The following is a 23,709-nucleotide window of genomic DNA, read 5'->3' on the forward strand; positions in this document are numbered from 1 at the left end:
TAGTACATGTCTATCAGTAGCTCCTTGGTTCATCAGCCATTGTCAACCAAGCAAGTTGGCAGACTGAACGCAAGGCAAGAATGCTGCAGCAGAACATTCTTTGCTGTGGTCACACATGACATCACAATAAATTTATGCACACACACACACACACACACACACACACACACACACACACACACACACAGAGGCTGGTACCATTAGCAACATTGAGACACTCTGCCAAAATCTCTAGGAATTTTGATTTATGGAAGGGGATGGACAAAGGACTGATACCTGCTAAACAATCAGTGGGGCCACTGGACAATCGAGATGCTAAATGAGCACTCTGGGAAGATAAGGCCATTGTGGAGAAACTAAATGAATTCTTTGCATCGGTCTTCCCCAGGTTGAGGATGTGAGGGAGATTCCCAAACCTGAGCCATTCTTTTTAGGTGACAAATCTGAGGAACTGTCCTAGATTGAGGTGTCATAAGAGGAGGTGTGTAACAAATTGATAAACTAAACAGTAATAAGTCACCAGGACCAGATGGTATTCACCCAAGATTTCTGAAAGAACTCAAATGTGAAATTTCTGGGCTACTAACTGTGGTCGGTAACCTATCATTTAAATCAGGCTTGTACCAAAATGACTGGAGGATAGCTAATGTGACACCAATTTTTAAAAAGGGCTTCAGAGGTGATCCTGACAATTACAGGCCAGTAAGCCTGATTTTAGTACTGGGCAAACTGGTTGAAACTATAGCAAACAACAAAACTGTCAGACACTTAGATGAACATAATTTGTTGGGGAAGAGTCAACATAGTTTTTGTAAAGGGAAATCATGCCTCACCTATCTACTAGAATTCTTTGAGGGGGTCAACAGGCATGTGAACAAGGGGGATCCAGTGGATATAATGTATTTAGATTTTCGGAAGACCTCTGACAAAGTCCCTCACCAAAGGCTCTTAAGCAAATTAAGCAATCATGGGATAAGACGGAAAGTCCTCTCATAGACTGGTAACTGGTTAAAAGATAGGAAACAAAGGGTAGGAATAAATGGTCAGTTTTCAGAATGGAGAGAGGTAAATAGTGGTGTCCCTCAGGGGTCTGTACTGGGCCCAGTCCTAGTCAACATATTTATAAATGATCTGGAAAAAGGGGTAAACAGTGAGGTGGCAAAATTTGCAGATGATACAAAACTACGCAAGATAGTTAAGTTCCAGGCAGACTGTGAAGAGCTACAAGAGTATCTCTCAAAACTGAGTGACTGGGCAAGAAAATGGTAGATGAAATTCAATGTTAATAAATTCAAAGTAATGCACACTGGAAAACACAATCCCAACTATACATATAAAATGATGGGGTCTAAATTAGCTGTTACCATTAAAGAAAGAGATCTTGGAGTCATTGTGGATAGTTCTCTGAAAACATCCACTCAATGTGCAGCAGCGGTCAAAAAAAGCGAACAGAATGTTGGGAATCATTAAGAAAAGGATAGGTAATAAGCAGGGCCGGCTCTAGGTTTTTTGCCGCCCCAAGCAAAAAAAAATTTGGCTGCCCCCAGTCCCAGCCCTGGGCTCCTCGCCGGACCCCCCTGCTGCCCCAGCCCTGGGCTCTTCCCCCCCACCCACACCCCCTGCCGCCCCAGCTCTGGGCTCCCTCATTCCCCCTCACCATTGCTCCACACACACACACCTCCTGCCGCCCCAGCCCTGGGCTCTCCCCCCCCCACCTGCACCCTCCTTCCGCCGCAGCCCTGGGTCACTGGTAACTCGCTCCCATGGCAAGTCATTCAGCAGAAATTTTAGATGTGAACAGAACACAGACAGGATTGGTTCCCATATGGTTACAGAACTGCAGTAAAGTGGAACAATTTTCAGCTTGTGTGACTGGAGGATATCTGGATGCATATTATAAGACTGTCCTACATAAATGAGGAAAAGTTGAGGTGCCTTTATTATTCTTTTGTTCCTCTCTTTCTTTCTATGGGGAATTTGCCAATGCAATATCACTGTCTTCCTTTTAAACAAACAAACAAACAAAAAAGGCAATGGCTGTTGAAAATAGCAATTCCAGTCCTAATAACCACTGGGAAGCATTTCTTGCTCAATTTTATTCTACTTTTTCTACAGCAAGTTACAGTGGATCAGTATATTTGATTTGGGAGAAATGAAGTAACAGCTGCCCAAACTGAGCTTGAGCACTCCTGAATTTTGAGGTGTTCAAATCTGGAAGGCAGGTGCGGGGGGGGAGGGGGCTGTGGCTCTGCGGGGGAGCACGGCAGCATGTATGCAGCAGTGTGTCTGGTGCTGCGTGGAGCCAGACACGCTGGTCTGAGTGGCATGGTAAGGGGACTGGGGGGTTGGATGGGGTGGAGGTTTGCGGGGGGGGGCAGTCAGGGGCAGGGAGAAGGGGGGGGTTAGATGGGTCAGGGGTTGGGGGGGCAGTCAGGGGACAGGCAGCGGTTGGATAGGCATGGGAGTCCTGGGGGTTTATCAGGGGACAGGTAGGGGGTGGGGTCCTAGGGGGGAAGTTGAGGGGGGGTCTCAGGAGGGGGCAGTTGGGGACAAGGAGAAGGGAGGCTTAGATAGGGGGTGGGATCCTGGGGGGCAGTTAGGGGCAGGGGTCCCGGGAGGGGGTGATCAGGGGACAAGGAACAGGGGGGGTTGGATGGGTTGGGGTTTCTGTGGGGGGCTGTCGGAGGGTGTGGATGGGGGCAGGGTGGGGCTACCCTCCCTCCCCGTGGAGTGTCCTATTTTTTGAATGTTAAAATATGTTATCCCTACCTTCACAGTGCAGCTCTCCATTCACTGCAGCATGAGGTCTCAGCTACCTCACTCCCTCCCCCTCTTTCCTGTTGGTAGTGGCCAAGGGAATGCTGGGAAATGTAGTTCTTTCCCTGCTCCAGGGCTGGCTCTATAGGCAGGGAGCTAACCAAGGAACTACAGCTCCCAGGGCCCCCTGTTGGTTCTCAGCTCCCATGCTGGATCCCTGCCGCCGCTGCAAATGGGCTGCCCCAAGCACGTGCTTGCTTTGCTGGTGCTTAGAGCTGCCCCTGGTAATAAGACGGAAAATATCATATTGCCTCTATATAAATCCAAGGTATGCCCACATCTTGAATACTGCATGCAGATGTGGTCATCCCATCTCAAAAAAGATATTTTAGAATTGGAAAAGGTTCAGAAATACAGAGGGGGGGGGAGGAAGAGATTATGAAATTTCTCTAAAGTGAGTGCACAATTGGTTGAAAGACCATACTCAAAGAGTAGTTATCAATGGTTCACTGGGATGACACATCTAGTGGGATCCCACAGGGGTCAGTCCTGGAGTTGGTGGTACTATTCAAGTGGGAGGGGTTGCAAACACTTTGGAGGACAAGGTTAGAATTCAAAATGATCTTGATAAATTGGATAATTGGTCTGAATTCAACAAGATGAAATTCAATAAAAACAAGTGAAAAGTACTACAGTTAGGAAGGAAAACAAATGCACAACTACATAAAGGGAATAACTGATTGGTAGTAGTATTGCTGAAAAGGATCTGGGGATAATACAGGATCACAAACTGAATATGAGTCAATAATGTGACACAGTTGCGAAAAAGGCTAATATCATTCTGGGATGTATTAACAGGAGTGTTGTACGTAAAATACAGAAGGTAATTTTCCTGCTTTACTTGGCACTAGTGAGATCTCATCAGGAGTACTGTGTCCAATTCTAGGAGTCAGAATTTTTGGACAAATTGGAGAGAGTCCAGAGGAGAGCAGCAAACATGATAAAAACCTGAGCTATGAGGAATGGTTAAAAAACTGCACATTTAGTCCTGAAAAACGACAACGGAAGGGGGACCTGATAACTTTCTTCAAATATGGTCAGAGCTGTTAAAAAGACGACAATGATCAGTTGTTCTCCATGTCCATTGAAGGTTGGACAAGAAGTAAGGGCTTGATCTGCAGCAAGGAAGATTTAGGTTAGATATTAGGACAGACTTTCCAACTATAAGGCTGGCTAAACTCTGAAACAGGCTTCATGGGGAGGTTGTGGAATCCCCGTCACTGGAGATTTTTATGAACAAGCTGGACAAGCACCTATCAGGGATAGTCTAGGTATATTTGGGCCTGCCTCAACACAATGGCTGGACTTGATGACTGCTCAAGGTCCCTTTCAGCCCTATGTTTCTATGATTCTCTGTAGTAGGGGCAAGGAGAACACAGTGAAAAAATGCATCTTAGAAAACAAACCCTGAAGGTCAGTGTAGCATGCACATGGGTGCCTAACTAATGTACTACCGAAGCACTGCGGGGCACAGACACAGGCAAACACGTTTTAGCAAATTGGAAAACCATAAAAGTCTATTATAGCAAATCAAACAGCAGTCAGCATGACAGCCATTAGCCTGAAATGAATACACGGGAACTTAATGAGGTCTGTCAAGGCCAGCTTGGTGAATTAAGTTGCCAATTCTAGCTGGATTCCCCTTTCTTTACAGACTTGAAAGCATCCGTGCTGCCTCATTAGAGTTCGACAAGTGAATTGTAGGCCCTTTTGCCCAGATAAAATGGATAATTGCACTGGAACAGCATAGTGAGGGGTTTGGGGAGAGACCTCCCTCCTTCCACAAACACACACACCTGCTCTGCTATTCCAAACAGGTGACTGTGATGTAATTAAGACATGACAGGCACTGAAGATCACCATGCCACAGGCACCATACAAAAGCATAAGACAAAGAGGCGTGATTGCCAGTCCAATAATCAGCGCAACACACGGAGCTTAACATTAAAGGGTGCATTTGCTTCCCCACTAATCCCACTCACACATTCCCTCACTCACACGCACTCACAAACTGCACTACACAGCTCATGTCCAAATAATTTACATTCTTGAAACAAATGGGCTTTGTAAGGCACTGGTATACCTATTCAGAAGCAGTACCTTTAAAGGGTGTTTTTTCATGTTCCATTTATTTATGCACATTATTTTTGAATTCTCTATTGCCATACAATGGTAGTAGGCTTAAACAGCCCTTCCCCTGCTGCTCCATCTCTTAGCTGGGACCACTACTACCAATATGTTCATTTATCTCAAAATAAATACAGGAATAGAACCAGGGAAAGCCCTCAATATCTACAAAGTGTGCCAACAGCTAATCTAGGGGAAATCGCATTTGCATTACTGTTAGCCCAGTCTCCCTCTCCAACTTCACAGTTCCATTTGTTCATTTTGTCTGTTCACGTCTGGTCTTAAACTTGGATCGTAAGCTCTTTAGGGCAGGGATCATCTCTGACTATTAGTAACCTCACTGTTTATCAAAAGCAATATCATAGAGGAGTTTGCTAATACCCTTCACAGCTGTGTTCCATAGCAACAATGTGTCTACATTCCTTGGAACTACTGTCCTTTCAGTGAAACGTTGGGCATTTCAAAGTAACATACCTAGCATGAAGCAAAGCCACCCTTTTGTGCCAAGGGCCTGATATTCCAAGAGAACTTACACCTCCCTGTGAAGTCAATGGCAGCTGTAGGCATTCAGTACCAGGGGATTGTAGCAGCATACAGCTAAAAAACACACCCAATTATCAGCTTTAAAAATGAGAAGGTATCATCTCTCTTGCTTACTCTATTCTGGCCAGTAGGTGGGCTTGTGACTCCTCCCCCTAGGATTTCCACCTGAACAGGGATGGACTGATAGGTTTTGGAAAATGTAATGTGATACTGTGGTGGGAAGAAGGGCATGTTCTTGCCAACCCGAAGTTCCTACAAAATGAAAATGCCCTCCACAAAAAAGTGTAAGCTTGAAGCCAGATGGTGGCCTCCCAAGGGCCCCAGAACCTGTAGTATAATAAGCTAGAAGTGACTCCACCAGCAGGGTTATGGAGGAAAAAAGGACAAACTATAGCGATGACTTTTCTACCATACTGATACCTTTAGAAGGTCCTATTGGATTCAAGGAAGCACCCCCTCCCTTTTTCTCAGTACTTTACAACACATTAAAAAGACACCACGGAAATGTTATCTCCTGGTAGAACAGAGTGCTTTCAGGACACTGGCTGAATGATGACTATGTGGCTCATTACCTCTGATCCATGTCCTTGCTTAAAGATCATGGATAGAGATTACAAATTGGCACATGAACACACGTAATTACATTAGACCAATTTCCAAAAAAGCATGAGCTCTGAAAACTAAGTTTCAATGTTGGTCCATTATGGGTAACACGATGCCAACTATAACCAAATCCAGCAAGATGGGCTGAAAGACCCCTCACTCCAGAAGAGGCCAGCAGAGAAAGTGTGACAGATTATTTTTTTTCATCTCTTCCAGCACTGCTGCCACAATGCCTTTTTCCCAACTGAGTTTAACGTTCACATCCATTCCTGAACCTTGGCCCTCCTTCTTCCTCCCCATACTCGATGCCAGTAAGTTAAATCTCCAGCCTTCCATATATCTGAATTTATGATCTTAGTTCTCAAGATGGAGGCGACAAGTGAGAGGAGAAATGGCGCGGTCAATTCTAGCATCAATTCCAGGTGGGTACAGAAATGCAGTTTCCATTCATTTCTTCATTACCAGGAGGGAGCCCTCTCACTAACACACACCATAAAATATTTTAACAGGTTTTTATGGGGTGATATTGGGATGAGGAAGAAGGAGAGAACATTCTCTTCTAGTCTTACCTGTGTTCCAGGGGGGAGTACATTGCTTCTGTAGATAGGAAAATAGTTTGAAAAGGAGGAGAGCAATAGAAAACAAGGGTCTATGTGTTCAAGGATTTAGGTGACGTCACCTAAAAGCCAATTTCCTTCTCTTCCATATCCTAGAGTGGCCTTGTGGAGACAGGACATGCAGTTCTAACACGGATTGCTTGCTTACTTCACAGACCAACTAAAATACCCTCCCCTTCAGACATATCACTGTACAGAGGATCTGCAGGATGGAGATCCAGTCATTCCTCATTCATTTCAAGAGGTCTGGGCATACAAAGGAAGCAGGGAATGGGTAACACAAGTATTGCTGACTTTTTTTTTAAGTTTACACTCTAAAAAGGAAAAGAAACGCCTCTGACGCACTGTCATTCTCAAAGGGGTGTTTCAGGTTATTTGTTTCTCATAGAAGCAGACAAAGCAAATGGGAGACAAACTTCAGGCCAATTTATCACGAGCAGCCTAATGAAGGAAACTCACCCACACAGGAGAAGAACAGTGAGAGATCCAAGCTCCAGCACAGCAGGGAGCCTGTAGCCAGCATATTAACCAAACATTTGTAATTCTCAATGACCAAAGACTGCTCAGTTTCACATACACTGATGCACTCCCTTATCTGCACACAGACGCATGCTCTAGGAATAACAAGGGCCTGCCCGGGGTCAGACAGGGAGAAGGCTCCATCAGTTCATTTCTCCATTTCAAAACTGTTAATCATTTGACTAAGACTAGTACCAGCCATGGTGCAGCTTGTCGGTCTCCATCCTCTCCCTCACTAAACACTGGCTGCTAGGCTGTACCCAACAAGCCTGAAATCAGCCCGAAATCTCCAGAGTGAGAAGCTCCTTGATCATTCTACTTGACTGATTTTACACAACTTTATATAAGTTTAGCGACCATATAGGAGCTCTTTTCTTCCTGGCAGCCAGCATAGCCAAGCCACCCTGGAAGGAGCGTGACAGTCTTCTCCTGGGAAGAAGAATCTCGTCACTACAGAGAGGTCTACAAGGAGACTAAATAGCTGAGAGGGCAGAGCCATTCAGGCAGAGCTTTCCCAGCATTTGCCACTAATCTAAAAAGGCTTGAGGGAACATTTACTTCTACACAAAATTACCTCCATGGAGACACCTCTTCCTTTGTCCCCAAAAGAAAGCAGAAGCAAAAACCAGATTCCTATTTTGGGCTGCTTTCAATCTTCACTCTTTCCCAAAGCTTGCTCCTGAGTTAAAGCCCCACATGGAGTGTGCATTACATTTCTTTGAGCTCACACCCCACTCCTCCACCTGCCTTTTCCCAACAGATATACTCTGCCTCTGGAGCGTTATCACTCCGCTACTACCCATTGGAAAGAAATGGCCTAGACTTTCAGGGATTTCATCCTTCCCTGAACCCCAATGACAGGACAGGTGGAAGAGACCAAACACCCCAGGGGGCCATCACCATCACCACATAGCTGGACAGAGAGCTCCGCTCCTTTTACAATTAACTGAAACAAATGGGCAAGCTCTGCCCATAAGAAGAAAAAGTGTCCAGGGAAAAGGTCTCTCCAGAGGAAATCTAGGCTCCTACCTCTGCAATGCGAACACTGTAGGGCTGATTGTGAAACCTTGGAGCATTGTCATTCACATCTCCCACTTGGATATTCACTGTCCCCTTGATCACCTGTGGCCAGAAGGATAAAAACATACAGCTGGCATTAGGCTACTGGGTATTTTCTTCAATTTCAAAGGATTTCACAGAAGGGACAGATGTAAAATTGAAGATCCAGGCAGGAAGAGACTAAAACTTCAGCAGCTGTCACTCCCCTAGAGCCACAGCTCCTGTACATCATTCTCTTTAGATCCCAAACAGCCTGAGGTCCAATGGGACTTACAATGCCCCCTGCTGGTAGATGCTGGGACTTAAGTATTTCTCCATTCCCCAGTAACCAGTGTAGCCACTCCACTCCTTACAGCGCTCCTTCTAGGAGATGGTAGCATTGTAGCTGCAAGATCTCCTGAGCCAGTGCTTCTCCACTACTCCCTGCAGCTCCACAGCTTTTATGTAACGGTAAAACAACTTGCAGCTGTATTTCTACATCATGGCCTACAGTGCTCTCCTGTTCACTCTCTAATGCCCTTTTCGGGGAGAGGCTGGGATTGCAGTGGCTGTGAACTCCTCAACAGCCAGTGTTCTCCTGGTCCCACTCCATGCTTCTCTGGTCTCAGATCACGAAATGAAAAAAGTCACACTTACCCCCTGGCTGTCACTGACAGAAAATTCAACTGTGAATTCTGACTTAGTCTGAAATGAAAATTGAAGAAAAACATATAATTAGAGGTACTGTAGCGTTTATCAGTAGATAGCAGGTTTTGAACTTTAGCCGAGTATTATTACATGCAAAATACTGTCGTGGCCTTGAAGAGAACAGGGAGGGGTCAGAAGCTCACTTACATACATTGTATATGAGTGCAATTACTCAGAAATATTAACCACATGGGGCTCCTGTACATTATCTGTACACAAGAGGCAGCTCTTCCCCTGTCTCAATAGGTGGCAGGTATTGAAGCAGCCAGCTTGCCAACTGGCAGCCGAGTACTCTAACCAGAGGCGGGTACTTCATGAAAGCCATACAGATCGAAGAAATCTGCTGTTTAACCTCCTTTGTTGTGCCCACCCCCTCCAGCATTATTCCGGCATACGTTGTGACCCTGGCAACAAAGGCTGTTTGCAATGGCAGTAAGGAGGAGTAGGCGAGGGAGAGACAGACCTCCTCTAGGACAGGGGTTCCCAAGCTGTAGCCCATGGACCACTAGTGGTCTGTAGAGAGCTGCCTGTCCTCTTTGGTTCCAGCACAAATGTGAGGGGGAGATGAAATGAAGAGTAAATGCAAAGAATACGAGGAAGTTTTATCAAAACAGATACCACACTTATCTCACTGAAGTCTGTTAAAATACAGCATTGCTTTCCTACTATTACTCTGACACACTGCAACTGCCAGGATGTTCTGCTACTGGGTATGCCAGGGGAGGTGTCCATGAGACAAGCTCTCTAACAAGATGTGGTCTGCAGTATACAAAGGTTTGAGGCCCCACATAAGGGAAAGGGCTAGAGAAGTCAAATGCCCCATGCCTCTCAGCATCCCAGTTAATTCAACAGCTTAGTCTAACAAAACTAAATAAATGAAAACCCAGCACTGACCCTGTGACCCTGACTTTAATCCAGAAGGACTCTAAAGAGTCAAGGGGAAGCAAAGCTCAGGGATAGCCAGGAGGCTCTGGTTTCTCAAACTGCAACTTAACCTCTCTTTCATCAGGATAGCGGTTTACCTTGGAGGGGGTTTCAGGGATGGTTTACCAAAGCATACATTCCCCTCCATGAAGGCTCAGGTAATGCAATCCGAGAAGGCCTCGGGGCAATGCCTGTAGCCAGTCTAGCAGCCCAAATGCCAAGGACACAGGAGAGAGATCAATTTTCCTTGTACAAGACTCTCCCACATCAGCTTTTTCATCACCACTTCTCCACCCACAAGTGCAACCACAGGGGAAAAAAGTTGGGGAACGGGGACCAAGATCAGATTTTGTTGAACATAGAAAAGGATAAACCAGGGAAGAGACAGGACAGACAGACAGGGCTGCCCCCAGCCTAATTTCTGTCCCCACAGCTCATTTCAATCACATCCCTTTTTAGACTTAGTTATTTATTGCATTATTTTGCATCTAATTCTTTCTATTCAGTAAATCTTTTAAAGCTTACTTTGTCTCCCTCTTATTTGTTCTTTTCCCTTTCACTGTTCATTCCCTTTCTACTACTATTTATTATATTAGTTTGCCCTTTGTCTTTTTGCCCCTCCATCTCATTTTACTACATTGTGCAAGAATTGATATATTTCCTTTGCGCCCCTCGACCTTGCTTTTCTTATGTGATTTTCTCTTCTTCCCATTTTGTAATCTCTCCTCCCTTTCTCCCTCTAACACTCTTTTCCTCTCTCATGCTCCCCACTCCCAGGCTCTGTATACTCTTCTCACCTTCATCTTCTTACACGCTCTCTCCTGCTTACCCCACCAGAAACTCTCTCACACACTTCTTTCCTGCCTACGGAAATCACACACACTCCTGCCTGCGCCCCCAAAATATCTCTCTCTCTCTCTCTCTCTCTCACACACACACACTCACTCGACTTGCCCTCACAATCAAGCCAATACATAAACACTTGCTGACGCCCCCAGGATCAGTTCATATATGCAGACTCCTCTCCCCCCAAATCCAGTCACATACATACATATGTGGACACAAGTCAGATATCAGGAATGGCAATATACAAAAACCTGTAGGAGAACACTTCAACCTCCCTGGCCACACAATAGCAGATGTTAAGGTAGCCATCTTACAGCAAAAAAACTTCAGGACCAGACTCCAAAGAGAAACTGCTGAGCTCCAGTTCATTTGCAAATTTGACACCATCAGATCAGGATTAAACAAAGACTGTGAATGGCTATCCAACTACAGAAACAGTTTCTCCTCCCTTGGTGTTCACACCTCAACTGGTAGCAGAGCACCTCACCCTCCCTGATTGAACTAACCTCGTTAACTCCACACTGATATATACCTGCCTCTGGAGATTTCCATTACTTGCATCTGAAGAAGTGAGGTTCTTACCCACGAAAGCTTATGCTCCCAGTACTTCTGTTAGTCTCAAAGGTGCCACAGGACCCTCTGTTGCTTTATACATACATACAGGCTCTCCCCAACCACAACCCACATGGGATTGTTACAAGGCTAATCTCAAAAAATTCACAAACACTCCAACTCCTTGACACAAGCAGCCTCCCCTCCTCCCAGTCTCCACCTGCATCCTATATTCCTCTGCAAGCCCTCAGTTTCCCTCCTTGCACACTGATTCCCCTTGTCTCTTCAAGACCCTCACGCACAACACATCTCCCTGAACTCTCTAGGCTCTCCCCTGCAACTTCTCAGTCCCCTCCTGCTTCTCACATTCCCCCATCTCCTCATAATTCCTGGTCAGCCCCTCACTCATAACATGGCAGACATCTTCCCCTAAGGGCTCCTTGACTTCAATTCCATTGAAGACAATGGAAGAGGATAGTCATCTTCACTAAGGGAAGCCTTGCTTCCATATGCAAAACTGCAGGGAAATAGTGGCCATCTTGACTAAAGACTGTTTGGTTTCAGGTCTATTGAAAGTAATGAAAGATGGTGACCATTTTGAATATGGGAAGATTTGGGAGTTTGCTGCCAGCAGTTGTGAGGTCATGGTATCTGAGCAGCTCACCAGCATTAGTGGATTTTAGCCTCACACGCCTCTGTGAGGTAGGGAAGTACTTTCTCAGTTTTATAGATAGGGAACTGAGACACAGGGAAGATTAAGTCCTTTGTTCAAGGTCACACAGGAAATCTGTGGCAGAGCAGGAAGAGATCCAAAATCTCTTGAGTTCCAGTCCAGTGACTTCATCATATGAACCCATCCTCCCTCTCATCAGAAACAGGGGAGATGCTGCAGCCAAGGGACCAGCAAAGCTCAATTTTCAAAGATGAGCACCTAAATAGGACAACTATCCTTTGCATTTAGGCACTCAAATAGGCATTGACTGTGAGTATGTAAAATGGTCATTTATGTATGAGATTATGCCAATTTTAGTATCCAAGTGCCTGATCTTGAGAGAAGAAGCCGTGTACACCTAGTTGAAGTCAATATGAATAGTGATACCCAGTATCTCTTTAAATAAGATCCTAAATGCAGGTTCAGATTTTCTTTAGAAGTGAAAATTGAACTAGAAGTGTAGGCTTAAAAGGGGACAGGCTAAGCACGTAATCTTCCCTGAGCCTCTGAGTGCTATGCTCTCTGGCAGTTCGTGTCAATTTAATTTTTTATTAATATTACAGTAGATCACAATTGTAAAATCCAGGGTAGGTAACGAGGCAGAACTAACTAGTGACTTCTGCTCCAGACCTTCCCTTGCTGAGGACCCTATAGTCCAGCTTCTGACCATAGTTTGTCCCCGACTCTGGTGCAACTTGGTACCTGACCCTGACTTCTTGGTATCCTGACCAGACTCAATCCTGACCCCTCTACTCTTCTCCTGCCTTCAGCTTGGTAACTGACCAGTACACATAGGTCACTCACCGCCTTGTCCTGAAAAGTTTGCTCAGATCAGCATTGCCCACTCGCAACCCCATGCAGTCCCTCCAGAGATGACAGAAGTGAAACCCTGGACAACAGGGGCTAACCAGAAGGGAGCAGCTCCAAACCAGAACCTCGGGCTCCCCAAGTATCAAAACTACCTGGATGTGTTTGGAAAGAAAAATGTGGATTTGTTATTCCCACACAGGGACTATGACTGTCCAATAGACCTATAACCCAGGGGAAAGGTTCCCTATGGACGGATAAAGCAACAGAGAGTCCTGTGGCACCTTTAAGACTAACAGATGTATTGGAACATAAGTTTTCGTGGGTGAATGCCCACTTCGTCGGATGCATGTAATGGAAATTTCCAGGGGCAGGTATAAATATGCTGGCAAGAATCAGTCTAGAGATAACAAGGTTAGTTCAATCAGGGAGGGTGAGGACCTCTGCTAGCAGTTGAAGTATGAACACCAAGGGAGGAGGAACTGCTTCTGTAGTTGGCTAGCCATTCACAATCTTTGTTTAATCCTGATCTGATGGTGTCAAATTTGCAAACGAACTGAAGCTCAGCAGTTTCTCTTTGGAGTCTGGTCCTGAATTTTTTTTGCTGTAAGATGGCTACCTTTACATCTGCTATTGTGTGGCCAGGGAGGTTGAAGTGTTCTCCTACAGGTTTTTGTATATTGCCATTCCTGATATCTGACTTGTGTCCATTTATCCTTTTACGTAGTGACTGTCCAGTTTGGCCAATGTACATAGCAGAGGGGCATTGATGGCATATATAACATTGGTGGACATGCAGGTGAATGAACCGGTGATGATGTAGCTAGCAGAGGACCTCACCCTCCCTGATTGAACTAACCTCATTATCTCCAGACTGATTCTTGCCAGCATATTTATATCTGCCCCTGGAAATTTCCACTACATGTATCCGATGAAGTGGGCATTCACCCACGAAAGCTTATGTTCCAATACATCTGTTAGTCTTAAAGGTGCCACAGGACTCTCTGTTGCTTTTTACAGATCCAGACTAACACGGCTACCCCTCTGATACTATGGATGGATATACACCATGTCTAAATCAGAGCTAGAGGCACCATGCACGTATAACCAGGAAAATCTTTTCAGGCGCTTCATTCAGAAATCCACCTCTCCTGTGGGGATACCAGTCCTCTTTTTTTTTTTTTGCATAAAAAGTGACACAGGTGGCTATTTGAAACCAGTACTCCCCGCTCCTTATCCCGGAATTGTTGGACCACCTGAAGACTACCAGGATCTTCACTAAACTAGATATTTGAGCGATATACAATCTACTGTGAATAAGACCTAGGGATGAATGGAAAACCACTTTTCATATCCAATATGGGCACTTTGAATACTTAGTAATGCCATTTGGATTAACCAATACCCTACCCTGCAACATTTCCTAAGTGATGTGTTCAGAGACATCCTGGACCAGTATGTGATCATCTACCTTGGTGGTGTTTTCTGAGAACCTTGAGCAGCACTGACATCATGTCTGGTCTGTCCTGGAGAGACTATGGAAGCATTGTTTGTAAGCCAAACTACAGAAGTCCACCTTCGACCAGACCACCATTGAATTTCTATGCATCATCATCTTCCTGGAAGGCATTCAAATGGACCTGAAGAAGGCGAAAGCCATCCACAACCGGACAGCAGAGATGGACCCTCCAAGGATTTCAGTGCTTCCTGGGCCTTATGAATTTTTCTAGGCAATTCATCGCCAACTTCTCTAAATAAATAGCCCCACTGACTTTCCTCCTTCCTAGAGCCATTCAATTCATGTGACTGCCTAAAGCCCAGCTTGCTTTTGGACCAGTTCAAGACCACCTTCACCATAGCCCTGATTCTGTCACACCCTGACCCAATGTGCCCTTTTACAGTGAAAACAGACGCATCCAACGTAGATCTTGGGGCAGCACTCTCACAGCGATTTGTGATCTCACAGTCAGTTCTGTACTCTTGTGCATTCTACTCTCTAAAACTCACCCCCACAGAGATGGACTATGAAATACTGGATTAGGAGAAAAAACGTATTTGAAGTATGGAGTCATCACCTTGAGGGAGCTCAGCACCAGTACAGGTTTTTACAGAGCACAAGTATCTTGTGTACCTTCACAAGGCCCATGCTTTGAACCAGAGGCAGTTAAAATGAGCCTTGTTGTTCTCTCAATTCAAGTTTACAACTACCTACTGCCTGGGAAACTGAAATGGGAAAGCTAACACTATTACGAAAGGAGGAATACTATTTGGAAACTGACATTAGTGTGATGATCCTCCCACTTTATGTTGAGGATCTTCCAAAGAAAGTGCTGGTGTTCCAGGTTTTTCAGGTGTTTTCTGTAAGTCACCGAAGTCAGAGGAGAAGCCATAGAGGAGAGTTGCGATTACCACCGGTTTATAAACTAAAAGTCTAGTATGTGTTCTGATGTTGTGATTGGTTGAATACCCAGCAAGGCAGTCTGCCAAAGACAAGGCTGGCACAGCGAATTCTGTGCTGAATCTCAACATCTATGTCTGCCCTCTGTGGGAGATGGCTGCCCAAATAGGCAAAGTAGTCTATATTTTCCAGTTCTTCTTTGTCAATGTAGATCTTCCTTGCTGGGTCCGATGATTGACCGGGGACCTGCTGGTGGAGAACTTTTGTTTTGCTGATGTTCAGAGTTAGCCCTAGGCTGTTGTAAGCTTCAAAGAAGCAATTAAGGGCTGTTTGAAGATCCTCCTTTGAGTGTGCAACTACAGCACAATCATCTGCGAACGGGAGTTCAGTTATTGTTGCCAATGTTACTTTAGTTCTGGCACGGAGACGAGAAAGGTTGAAGAGGCTGCCGTCAATCCAATATTGGACGCCAATGCCCTGCGGTAGATGGTCTTGGGTTAGTGTTTTCATAGCTGCTAAGAAAATGGAGAAAAGTGTGGGTGCCAGTACACAACCTTGTTTTACTCCAGTTCATATGACAAAGGGCTCAGAGGTAGAGCCACTGCACAGGATGGATTCAGTAATCTGGTCGTGAAGGAGTCTTACACTGGTGATAAATTTGCTTGGGCAGCCAAACTTTGACATGATTTTCCCCAGAGCCTCATGGCTGACAGAATCGAAGGTTTTGGTCAGATCAACAAAGGCCATACACGGCTCTGGTGGTGTTCTTGACATTTTTCCTGGATCTGCCTGGCTACATAAATCATGTCGGTTGTGCCTCGTGATGGTCTGACGCCACACTGGGACTCTGGAAGTACTTCCTCTGCAAGAGGGATCAGGCAATGTCTGTGTCCTCACAGAGGCCAACATCTTCAGTGTTGAGGACCTGATTATACAGCACCAGCAAAGGTGGAGTGGGCACTATGTGCGCATGCCTGATGTATCCTTACCAAAACAACTGCTGTATGCCCAACTCACCAAAGCAGAAAGGAAATGGGGAGGCCAAAAGAAACGCTTTAAAGACACCCTCAAGATAAAGACCAAGAGATGTGGCATCGACACAACACACTGGAAGACAGCAGACCAGGATAGGAATAACTGGTGAAGACTTGTCAGAGAGGGAACATCCACTTTTGAGGAAAATCGCCTTGCCTTGGTTGCAGAAAAATGCCAGAAAAGAGAGGAAAGACAACTGTCACACAACAATTGTGGCCCAACCCTGTTTTCCAACACAACCGTCAATGTCTGCCAGTGAGCCTGTGGCTCAAGAACTGGACTCCTCAGTCACCAAAGGACCCATGAAAAATAAAACCTGTGAAAGAGATCATCTTCGACCTCAAGGGATTGCCACCGATGACTACTTGGAAAACAAGGAACCTAGTTTTCAACCTCCCTACCTCCTCAAACAGAGTAATTTTGTCAAAGTCACAATTCAGCAAGACGTACTCTCCCTCATCCAGTCTGCCTCAAAAGACGACCCTGCTTGCCCAAGGAACACAGTCTATGCCATTAGGAGCTAAGATGCATTGTTCCGTGTGGGATAGGAGAACATACTTCAACAAGTGCATATATATCCCCCCCGGGACATCCCTAACTGGAGGTGCTATGGCTGTGCCATGATGCTCCATTGACAGGTCACTTTGGCTACCTTAATATTTCCCTCATGGTTGCCTGTTTTTAATGATGGCCTCACATGCAGGCCAAAGTCCAAGCTTATAATAGACTCCTGTGCACATACCAAGATGCCCTGAACCAAACCCCTCAGCACCTCGAGACTCCTGCAGTACGCAGAGTTTTCATATAACACTGACCATGCCTCTACAGGTTGGAGCCCCCTGTTGGCTAATTACAGGTTCCACCCCCATTTTCACCAGGGACTACCAGCAGCCTCCCTGAATCCAGCAGCCACCAATGGATCCAAAAGATCCACGTCATTCAGGAGGAGCTCAGGAACCATCTAGAAGAGGCAAAGAAGGCTTTCAAGAGGCATGCGGATCATCAGTGACAAGAAGCTCCAACATTTGCATTAGGCCAAAAGGTGTGGCTCCCCACCAAGCATCTCCACCCTTCTGGAAATTGGTCCACCAGTTCCTGGAATCTTTCCTGATATGCCAGCAGATCAACTCAAAAACAACAAGTAGTCCGGTGGTACCTTAAAGACTAACATTTATTTGGGCATAAGCTTTCTTGGGTAAAAAAACCTCACTTCTTCAGACGCATGGAGTGAAAGTTACAGATGCAGGCATTATATAATGACACATGAAGAGAAGGGAGTACCTCACAAGTGGAGAACCAGTGTTGACAGGGCCAATTTGATCAGGGTGGATGTAGTCCACTCCCAGTAATTGATGAGGAGGTGTCAATTCCAGGAAAGGCAAAGCTGCTTTTGTAATGAGCCAGCCACTCCCAGTCCCTATTCAAGCCCAAATTAATGGTGTTAAATTTGCAAATGAATTTTAGTTCTGCTGTTTCTCTTTGAAGTCTGTTTCTGAAGTTTTTTTGTTCAAGAATAGTTACTTTTAAAACTGTTATAGAATGTCCAGGGAGATTAAAGTGTTCACTTACTGGCTTTTTTATGTTACCATTCCTGATGTCCAATTTGTGTCCATTTATTCTTTTACGTAGGGACTGTCCAGTTTGGCCAATGTACATAGCAGAGGGGCATTGCTGGCACATAATGGCATATATAACATTGGTGGACGTGCAGGTGAATGAACCGGTGATGTTGTAGCTGGTCTGGTTAGGTCCTGTGATGGTGTTGTTGGTGTAGATATGTGGGCAGAGTTGGCATCGAGGTTTGTTGCATGGATTGGTTCCCGAGTTAGAGTTGTTATGGTGCAGTGTGTGGTTGCTGGTGAGAATATGCTTAAGGTTGGCAGGTTGTCTGTGGGCGATGACTGACCTGCCTCCCAAGGTCTGTGAGAGTGCGGGATCGTTTTCCACTGCCCACTGATTGGCTCCATGCTAGTATATAAACCACAGCCCAGTCCAGACACATTTGCAGAACTGGGTATCAACATAGCTCCTAACACTACCATGAGGTCTGGATCAAGGGTTCAGAGTACCAGAAGGGGATGCGTGCCCACCTTGCTATGGAAAGGCTCATTTAGGGCTGGACAAAAATTGTGCATTGAAAGTTTTTCCAACAGAAAATTGGACTTTCAATTAAATGAATTTTCATCACATATGGTGTCGGCTGTCTCTGGAAAATTTCGATTGTTTTTTTTTTTTTTTAAATGAATGCCTAAACCTCAAAAAGTTACCACACAAGGAGCGCTCACTCTTCACAGGTAGGGCTTTGAGAAGGCTCCTGATCACCCCAAACAAGAGGCAGACAGAAAGATGAGCAATAATTTCCATTCTGATGTTTGGTCAAGATCCTATCAATTTTCCCCTGCCCTCCAGTTACCAGGTGCCTTCAATAGGGAATATTTTTGACAAAAAACACATCAAGGTGTAGCAGCTTGTCTTCTAGCAGCAAATGACATTACCTCTCTGTCCAAGGGCTGCCTGAGCCATACAACTCCAGTCACGCTTTCCACTGCAAAGAACCTGCTGGCCTCCTCCCCGACCACACCAAACACAAGATGGTCGTTGTCTAGGTCCCGGGCAAGCAACTGGGTCACTGATGAGCCTAGAACAACATAAGCGAGAAAAAAAGGATGAGTGGATGAGAGGAAGAAAGGGAGGAAATGTCAGACTCATGGAACTAATCAGCTTCTTATTGCCGAATGGCATTGTTCGTCTTTAGAAAGTCGGTGTTGCGGCCCCATCTCTGCTCACTTTAAAAATTTACCCTCAAAAGATATTTAAGTATGCTGCAATGACTAACAAACAATCCATGCTCTAAGTAGCAAGGGTGGAATTGAGGATGGCTTTACTGCTCACTTCAGCAGAGCTACCACTGCCATGCTGAGTCCACATTTCCTACAGCTGCACCCCTCGTAGAGAAGGAATTGTTGCATATGGGAAAGTCGAATTAGTTCAGTAAAAGTGGCAGCATCCAGCTGTGCCAATCACTAGAAACAGAGATAATCCAGGCATCTTTTTTGGTAAAAATCTGCCAACAACATCCATCCTCAGAGCTGTCAGGCACTTTACTTTCATGTTGTTTAAGTTGTTGCTACTGAGTTTTAGTGCTTATGGAAGTAATAGGAACAATAATAATCGCTAGACGCGGACAACGGAACAGCCACTATGCGTGCTTCCTTCACTCAGTTCTGCGAGTGCATCCACTCTCATTTCAATCCTAGAGCCCCATTTCACCCATCTGCCAATGTCTCTCTCGGTCTTCATTGGCAACATGCTCTCGCTGCATTTCTGGGCCTTGAGCAGAGACTGCCAATAACACTAAATTGTACCAAATTTCAGGGTGTTTTTTGTGGACAGACACCCACTAGGGATTATGGGGATATCAGACTAATTTTCACTATGCTTGAGACAGAATTAGTACCCAAGAAACTGAACGTGGAGCCCAGGAGGATAGGCAGCAAAAGTGGCTTTAAACCACTTATGTGCCACTCAGATTCTGGGCTGCCTGAGCACATAGAGTGGCCCCCACAACAAATTACAGCAGCCTTGGGGGCTATTCTAATTTACAATAGCCTTATATAGGCTGCCTCACAGCTCAAAGCAGTCCAGCATCTCTAACACTCAATGGTAGAGAGACAATTCCTCCCACACCTGACACACCTCCTCCTTCCATCCCTCCCTCCCTCCATGCCACGGGCTGCAAGGAAGGCAGCACAAGAACAGTTAACACATTAACAATCCCACACTAAGACCACCATCACAAAACAAGGGGTGCACACACAACCACTACTCAGGTGCTTCGCTAGTCACTGAGGCATGAGTATACAGCACATTGATTTTATACAGGAGGCTAGAGAGGGATAAATGCAAACATCTGTTGGAATGTTCATAATGAGAGCAGATCTTCCTAGAGGATTTAGAGCCCAAATACCTCAGTAACGTGAAGGGAGTTAGGACACGGCCATCATCAGTTGTCACCAAACCTGCAATTTTTATTACTTTTATCCATTTTTCAGCAATTATCCACTGCCAGAAGCCATCCTTTTCAGCATCTTGAATAGCTTAGCATAGTATTCAGAGCCTCCGCTCACATCTCTCTTTGTGCATGTAATGGCAAGTGACCTTTCCTGAGTACATTAATTGAAGATGGACTTTTAATATTATATTTAAGATTTTAAATGGTCTAACTGCCTGGAGTTGCTGCTAACTTCCTGCTGGTGTTAGATACATAGGATGTTGGGAATATAGGCTCTTCCTGCATTTCTCCTCATCCATCAAGTATATATCCTATGGTGACACCCTGTACCCCATGTTCACTACTTTTATTATATTATTTTATTATTTATTATTTTATAAGGTTATGATATATTTTGTACAAAGTATGCCTTGTGAGATATCATTTGAAAACTCGTAATCTGCTGAACATCACTGACCTGTTAAGATGTGTATAACAACACTGTGTGTAAAGCTATGAGATTTTACTGTATGATTGTTAGTGAAATATGTTATAGTTCTGGGTAATACGCACAAACCAATTTCTCAGAGACAAAGACACCCTAGCACGCCAGCAAGGTGCTAAAGGGCCATTACATATTAGTAAGGACATAGGAGTATCAAAAATCAAACCCAAAATTCTATCTCAGGCCATTCACCCGACAGGGTGGGGGATAAACAAAATCTTTACATTTCCTCGCAGAAATGCTTCAACCCTCACATACACCAGAGACAGTTTGTCTGTACCCCAGTGGGGGGTAATTCTCAAAGAAGGGAGTGGGATACAAAAATGAAAAGACAGTGACTTCCACCTCACCTCTTCCCCTCCATCTCTACTTGTGGCAGATAGATCACTTAAAAGACAGAAGCAGCATCATTGAACTGGGGGAGTGGTCCTGGCCTGGAGGTTTTCCAGCTAATAAAGAAAGCTGTAAGCTTTTGGTGAGAAAAACTCCTTTTTTTGTTTTTAAACCTATTAGGCTGGGTAAAGTTAGGGACTAGCTCATGTTTTTATCTTTTTACTTCTTTTATAACCAATTCTGACTTTTATGCCTTATCACCTTGTAATCACTTACATTTATTAACTATGGAAAGACAAAATCTCTTATTGTTTTATCTTAACCAATGTGTGTTTCGATTAAAGTGTGTGGGGAACCTCTACTTGATAAACACGGCTGATGCATAATCATTACCAGTGTTGGAATGACAAACTCTCTATGAGCTTGTACTGTCCAGGGGGCAAGTAAGTAGTACAAGACGCACATTTCTGGGGAGTAAGGCTGGGACTGGGGATATGCGGGTGGTGCCCTGGATGTAGCTATGGGATGGCTGGGCATAGCATTCATGTATTCAGCTGGGAGTGATTTTACATGCTAGTGGCTGTGAATGAGCAAAGCCCAGAGGGGTTGCTGTTTACCAGAAAAGCCGTGTAAAAGGCATCACAGGCTTGACAGCTGAGGGGACATGTTAGCATACAGGCATGTTTGTTAGCCTGAGATAGAATTTTGGGTTTGATTTTTGATACTCCTATGTCCTTACTAATATGTGTGAACAAAGAACAAAGACTCTGTGTGTTGCATTTCCCACAACCATATGGGGCTTTTAGTACAATGAAAGGAGATAAGGAAGAGAGTTAAAGTGTTGTTGGGTATGGTGGGAATATAATATACGAGTGTACACTTGAAGACTGCCTTGACTCTTATTTCAAGACAAGGTCAAGCAACCAGTTGGTAAGGGCAAGGGGGGTGGAGGGGGAAGGTATAAGAAACCCTACAAGCCAAAGGAAAGCCTGGCCTTGGCCAGTACACAACCTCACTCCCTGTCCCTCCCATAAGGTATAAAAGAGGTAGTACCAAAGCCCCCAGACCTTCCAAAATGGAATATGACTATAAGTTGTAAGGGGTGGGACCAACGGCATGCGCTACAGGTATAATTATGCCTGCTAAGGAAAGGGAAACTGGGACACTGGGAAAAAGGCTTTACTGGTGTGCAGAGCTATGAATATGCTTCCTTGATTAACCCCAATAAACATCGCATTGCCTGCACTTTGGATGTCTGGTCTTCTGCTTTCTGTCTGCATGATAAGAACCAGGGCAGAGGCGAAGGGAAAGCCCCTAACAGGACACAGCAGTCCACCTTGTACCCTGGGCAATGTCACACCTACTCAACAGCACCACCCACAGGAAGTGCTAGAGTCAGGAATCAGTGCAGACAAACAGGATCAGAAATATTAGCACTGGAACATTTAGGCTCTTTCCTTCTCCTCAGGTACATTGGTAATAACATAATTGTGTTAGTTAGCGAGTAGCAGAGTAACAGAGGTGTTTTTGTTGAATAGAGGGGAGATTTGGGTGGTGTGAGGGAATTCTAGTGCCCAACGTGAGAGACAATTAGTCGTGGTTAAAGCCAGATGTTAGCACTACCTGAGCTTCTGCATTGCATCTGTGTCCCATCCTTCGGTATGGTCTGCTGTTCCAGACTTGGTCACCTTCTGAACTGGGAGTCAGACCAAATCATGCAGCAGTTTTGTGATGTGGACAAGAAAGAATTAGACCCAGGACTTCATTTTTCCCCCTACAACACATAACCCAGATCTTGTGCAGTGAAAGGCTCATCATGTTGCTTTGGTGAGGCATTATCCAAAAATGCTAACAAACACTCCACACAATTTACAGTTTCATTCACTAGATTCCCTTTATGGCTGTCTCTGTAATCATCAAACAACTCACTTTCTAGGAATAGTTGCCATTAGGCAGCTCAGAACTTTGCCTATCGATATTGTTGATATTGTACAATACAAACAACATGGCCTAATCCTGCCTTGAGTTATACCTGTGCAACCCCATGCCCTACATTTAAAAACTGATTAAAGAGAATCGGCCTGATTCACCCCTTATTTGCACTAAATGTACGCAAGAGTAATTCCACGGAATGCAACGGAGTTCATTTCTCATTTACACTATTAAAAAAAAATACTCTACCCTCTGTCCCCCTGCCAAAGCCCTACCTCAGCTTAAAAACAAAAATGTCCAGCATCTGCTCTATGGTCAAGTAATATTGATATCTGTGTGTGTGCAGGCAACATGCCGAGAGAGTCAAAGACGTTATACATGCACCAGGCATATATGAGTTTACACTTGCTCCATGAATGTGACATGTATGAAAGTCTGTACATATCTGCCTTTGAGGGCGGAGAGGTGTGATAGAAGGTTGTGTGTGCAATGCACATATTAGTATAAGTGTGCATGGTTTTGCCATCCATATGAGTTGTGGTCGTGTGTGGCTGGAGGGTTACAAACCTTTTTCCTCATGCAGCCGAGGCAAGATGCTAAACTAGGAATAAAAGAAAAGTTTGGTATGCTTTGTATAAAGCAGTCTTACAAAAAAGAGTGGAAGCAAGAGGAAGACAGCTATGACTTTGATTTCATCACTGC

At 44.9% G+C, this 23,709-nt stretch overlaps 1 protein-coding gene across 1 annotated transcript in view; it reads right to left on the reverse strand.

Moving 5' to 3' along the window:
• Window positions 1-23,709, reverse strand: part of CDH23 (cadherin related 23) — a 544,508-nt gene that overhangs the window by 369,898 nt on the left and 150,901 nt on the right. The window contains exons 5-7 of the mRNA XM_034775586.1: window positions 18,742-18,884; window positions 8,922-8,969; window positions 8,256-8,348 (exon numbers count right to left, since the gene is read on the reverse strand). Of these exons, the coding sequence (XP_034631477.1) occupies window positions 8,256-8,348; window positions 8,922-8,969; window positions 18,742-18,884 (284 nt within the window). The remainder of the gene's footprint in view (window positions 1-8,255; window positions 8,349-8,921; window positions 8,970-18,741; window positions 18,885-23,709) is intronic.

Source organism: Trachemys scripta, chromosome 7 (assembly GCF_013100865.1).
Source record: "Trachemys scripta elegans isolate TJP31775 chromosome 7, CAS_Tse_1.0, whole genome shotgun sequence".
NCBI classification, from domain to species: domain Eukaryota; kingdom Metazoa; phylum Chordata; order Testudines; family Emydidae; genus Trachemys; species Trachemys scripta.